Here is a 4,281-nt window from a genome sequence, read left to right as displayed (position 1 = left end):
CCCCCCCCCCCCTCTGGCAGGAAAGTCTTTATCTGGTCAGCAAGCTTTTATAATTGAAGTCAACAGTTTAGCATATATACATAATTTTATATTTAAAACATTCATTATTGCAATTGCACTTTCGGTGGCGAGCGAGGCATTTTCATTAGGTGGCGGCTCCTTTAAGAGCGCAAAGCATTCCGAACTCCGCTATGACGTCAGAGCAGTAAGACGCTGGCCGAAAGTCGCGAAGGGCCAGTGCTCGACTCACGGAGGAGTAGGGTTGGCGCGCATGCTATTCTCGACTTTTTAATTCAACATTTGTGTTTTTAAGTCGCTCGGCGGCGCTTTCGAAAAGCCCGTGACACTTCGAAGCCGTTTAAACTTGAAGTGGTTTTATGTAAGTCGTCTTTTTAACTCTCTGAGCCCTGAATTGGTGGGTTGACCCTCGACATGGATATTAGCTAGCTTAGCTAACGTTAGTCACCAAGAAACCGAAATAACGGCGCATCAGAGGGTCCGTGTCAGAGTTTTATCGCTTTTAAACGTAGTTTGTGTGCCTGGAGTCGAGCTCTCTGAGGCAAATCTTCGCCTTGGGTGTTGCCAAAGAAAGACTGAAGTTCGGGAGAAGTAGCTAAGTTAATTGTTGAAGATAGGGAAGAAAAGAGCTGGGAGATGTTGACTAACGCCAACAGTCCGCCGAAGTTTCCAAACCAGCAACAACAACAACAGCAGCAGCAGCAACAACAGAATACAGCCCAATTCATGATGGGAAAAGCCTCACTTCAGATCAAGAAAAATGCCATAACTGACGACTACAAGGTCACTAGCCAGGTCCTGGGGCTGGGCATCAATGGCAGGGTTCTGGAGATCTTTCACAAGAGGAGTGGGGAGAAGTATGCTTTAAAGGTAAAATTGAGACACTTATAAATCTGCTGTTGTACATTATGAGCTTGATTCAAACGAGGACACGTCTTTGTGATTATGTGTAATAGTAATAACACACCTCAGCGTTGTTTTCTGGTTGTTAAAAGGACCGACTACTCACTCTCTCATATTCATATAGCCTCAAATCAGTGTTTTATTATTCATTTGGAGTGTTTTCCTCTGTAAAGTAGGTTTAAGGGATTTAATAGTAACCAGGTAGGCCTTCTGCAGGTGTTCTTCCAGGGTACACACACAGTGATTTGTGAGTGAGTTAATCATTCATTTTAGGAGCACAATGGAAATTGGACAGCCATCTGTTTTATTAAGAACCAGGTGGCAGGTTCCTGTTCCAGCTGGCCTTGATATTAACGACTGTATTGGGCAGCATGGCTTGGATGAGAGGGCAGATAATGACATAAGACATTCCACTTTCATCAGGAGGAGTGTTTGTTTCATTTAGACTGACGCAAATTCACTGGTAGTTACGCAAAACAGGAAGGTGAATCTTGTTTTGGTCAGGTGATTGTGGAATGAGTGTGACAGCTGACTCGGTATTGAATTGTGTTGAAGTTGCCATGTGATTTTTGGTTGTTTGTAGAAGGTTGACACCAGCATTGGCCTGTATTTGGTTGACTTGTTATTTGGAAAGTTACTAACATATTTTTAATTTGGAAGTTTCCACCAAAAAAGTCACATGCTTTTTAGATAACCTTCTAGTAGTAGCTAACAAACTGGTTACATACTAAAATGACCTGAAATTATCAGGTGTCATTTAGGCTATATAAGTTTGGGCTTAGTTAACCCACCCTCAAGTTGTTCCAAACCTGTATAAATGTATTTCAGCTGTTGAACATAAGATATTTTGTAGAATGCTGGTAACCAAACAGTGGAGAGTGAGTAAATGATGACAGAGTTTTTTTTAAAATTATTTTTTAACTATCCCTTTAAAATGAGTGTAAATTTGAAGCCATAGCTTTGTGGTCAGTTTTCCAATGTATGGCGGAGTAATGCTCTGTGTAACTGTAACCTATTTTTAAGCCTGCCTCAAGATTCTTTCCCACGTTTTCCTTCCATTACTGCTTTTCTCCTCTATACTGTCATATAAAATAAAAGCATAATTCCACAATATATTTTAAATTTTTTTATTGTTTATTTTTATTAAAGATACATTTTTGTGTTATCAATGTAACTTTAATTGAATTAATCCATTAAAATAAATTGTTAATCCATTAAAATAAATTGTTTCTGAATCATTGTGGCTGTTAATTATAAAATCAACATCAAATGCAAAATGTTTGGTAATCATATACCTCTTCATTTAAGTTAAACTATCTAGCTTATGACATTGTCTTCAGATGATTTAAACCCATAATTTGACAGACAGAAAATAATATAAAGAATTATCAAATATTCCATAAGCAAAAAAACAAACAAACAACCAGACGTTCACTATGGGGGCATTTTTGCCAGCACATTTGACTTAACTTTGGGCTTTGTTTGGCACTTTTTTGTCCCAAGCCCTGGTTAATTTCTGGTCCTTGGTTTATACAGGTTGCACCTGCATTTAGGTAATTATGACCTATTTTTTCTTTATTTTTCTGAAGTTTAGTGTCTTATTTTTTCTGTGGAAAATAACGAAATAAAAACCAAACTAATTATGTAATGTACTAATCAATTTATTTTTCCATAACTGCACATCATGATGAAATAAATTATTATCAAATGGTTTCCATGTTAGTAGTAGTTTTATGTGAAGTAGAACTATAGGGCCTTTCGCACCGCGGGAACCTTTTCATAGTACCAGAACTAATTGTGGAACTACCCACTTTTTGGCGTTTTCGCACCGCCGGAACTGGGTGCGATTTTAATACCGGACTGCCTTTTTAATTAGCTCAATTAGCTCCTACTCCGGAGCAGGGTCTAACCAGCACAACTGGTACTAATCGTGACGTAAGATTGGCCAAACGCGTACGAAAACGCCCTCACCCTCCATGATTTAAAACGCCGTGTATCGCATTAGCATTTACTCCACCGGCCTCGCTCCGTTCCCACGGCTCTCGGCCCCGCCCCTCTCGTCACAAGGTCTTTTTAGAAACATTCATTATTACGGTGAAGTTGAAAGTTATTTTGAAGCCACCCCAAAATATTGATCACATGTAAACAAATCTTCTTATTGAAGGGGACTACTGTAAGGTCCAGCATCTGCTTTTTGCTTCAGCTTGGTGGGATAGGATGATTATCTGTTGAAGGAAAGCCCTGTTGATCTTCCAGGGCCATTGATGATGTCAGCACCCTGGCTGGCTTTCTGTCATTGTGCTGGATCTCTGTGCTCTCCAGTGACAGATCTGGCTCAGCCCCCGCATTCATCACTGCCACACGGCCTGGCTGTTTTTAGCTGCAGAAGAGCATTGCATGCTTGTGGGAGGCAGGAAAAGAGTGAGGGTCTATAAAGCATGAGATAAATAATGACTGATAGTGGTTTGGAGAGTCCATTAATGATCTGTGTTAGGGACATAGACATTCAACCACCACTGTGATTTAGTGTTTGTGCATCAGGGTGCCTTTGATCTGTATGTTTGGGGAAAAATGAGTCATAGCTGACCTGCCTGTTAGTAAAATTAATTTGAACTGAGGAGCTGTCCACCCCACAAAAGAGCGCAATTTTGTTAAGTGCATTTCCTTGTGTACATGTTTGGGGAAATTGGCTTGTTTTTACTAGGGCTGTGACGGTGGAAGATTTTTACCACCACGGTGGTAGTGGACCAACTACCGTCGGTGGTGGGATGTTGATAGGCTATATATAAATATAAATATAAATATATATATAAATAATTCATATTAGTTATATGTGACCCTGGATAGGGTTGGGAATCAAAAATCGATTCCAGAATCGGATACTTAAGGTCAGGAATCTTGTTGTACTTGTTGTCAAATAAAAATTTTGATTCCACCTATCGATTCCTATGCGCTTATCCCTATGCAAAATCGTCCCAGTACTTTAGTACTGTACATTTAGTTCTGGAACTAAAGCGGTGCGAAAGGCCCTTATGTTGACCTCTTCTATTATCTACTATTTACTCTTCTACTAAGTGATTGCATTTTGTATTTCATTAGCACACAGGTATTTAGTCCCGGCGGTTTTTGACGAGTTAAAAGCCAGCCAACAAGACTTGGGGCAAAATGTATGTCTCAAAGGTCAGAACAATCCACTTCTGCGGTTAGCCTCTTCCCACTCACTGTCTGTGCTGCTATAGCAGCAGAGTAGAAATGCAGAGGTGTTAATTTACTCCCTCTTAACATTTGTTTGGTTGAGGTCTGTGACGAGAGGGGCGGGGCCGAGAGCCGTGGGAACGGAGCGAGGCCGGTGGAGTAATT

At 40.3% G+C, this 4,281-nt stretch overlaps 1 protein-coding gene across 1 annotated transcript in view; it reads left to right on the top strand.

Moving 5' to 3' along the window:
- The first annotated feature begins 207 nt into the window (after positions 1–207).
- The window catches only part of LOC107728630 (MAP kinase-activated protein kinase 2), a 46,074-nt gene continuing 42,000 nt past the window's right edge, over positions 208–4,281 (top strand). The window contains exon 1 of the mRNA XM_016538883.1: positions 208–888. Within this exon, the coding sequence (XP_016394369.1) occupies positions 655–888 (234 nt within the window). The 5' untranslated portion in view covers positions 208–654. The remainder of the gene's footprint in view (positions 889–4,281) is intronic.

The sequence above is a fragment of the Sinocyclocheilus rhinocerous genome, unplaced genomic scaffold, assembly GCF_001515625.1.
Source record: "Sinocyclocheilus rhinocerous isolate Xijiao unplaced genomic scaffold, SAMN03320098_v1.1 scaffold757, whole genome shotgun sequence".
NCBI classification, from domain to species: Eukaryota; Metazoa; Chordata; class Actinopteri; order Cypriniformes; family Cyprinidae; genus Sinocyclocheilus; species Sinocyclocheilus rhinocerous.
Note: the sequence above shows the minus strand (reverse complement) of the source record. Positions and strands in the feature narration are given on the sequence as shown.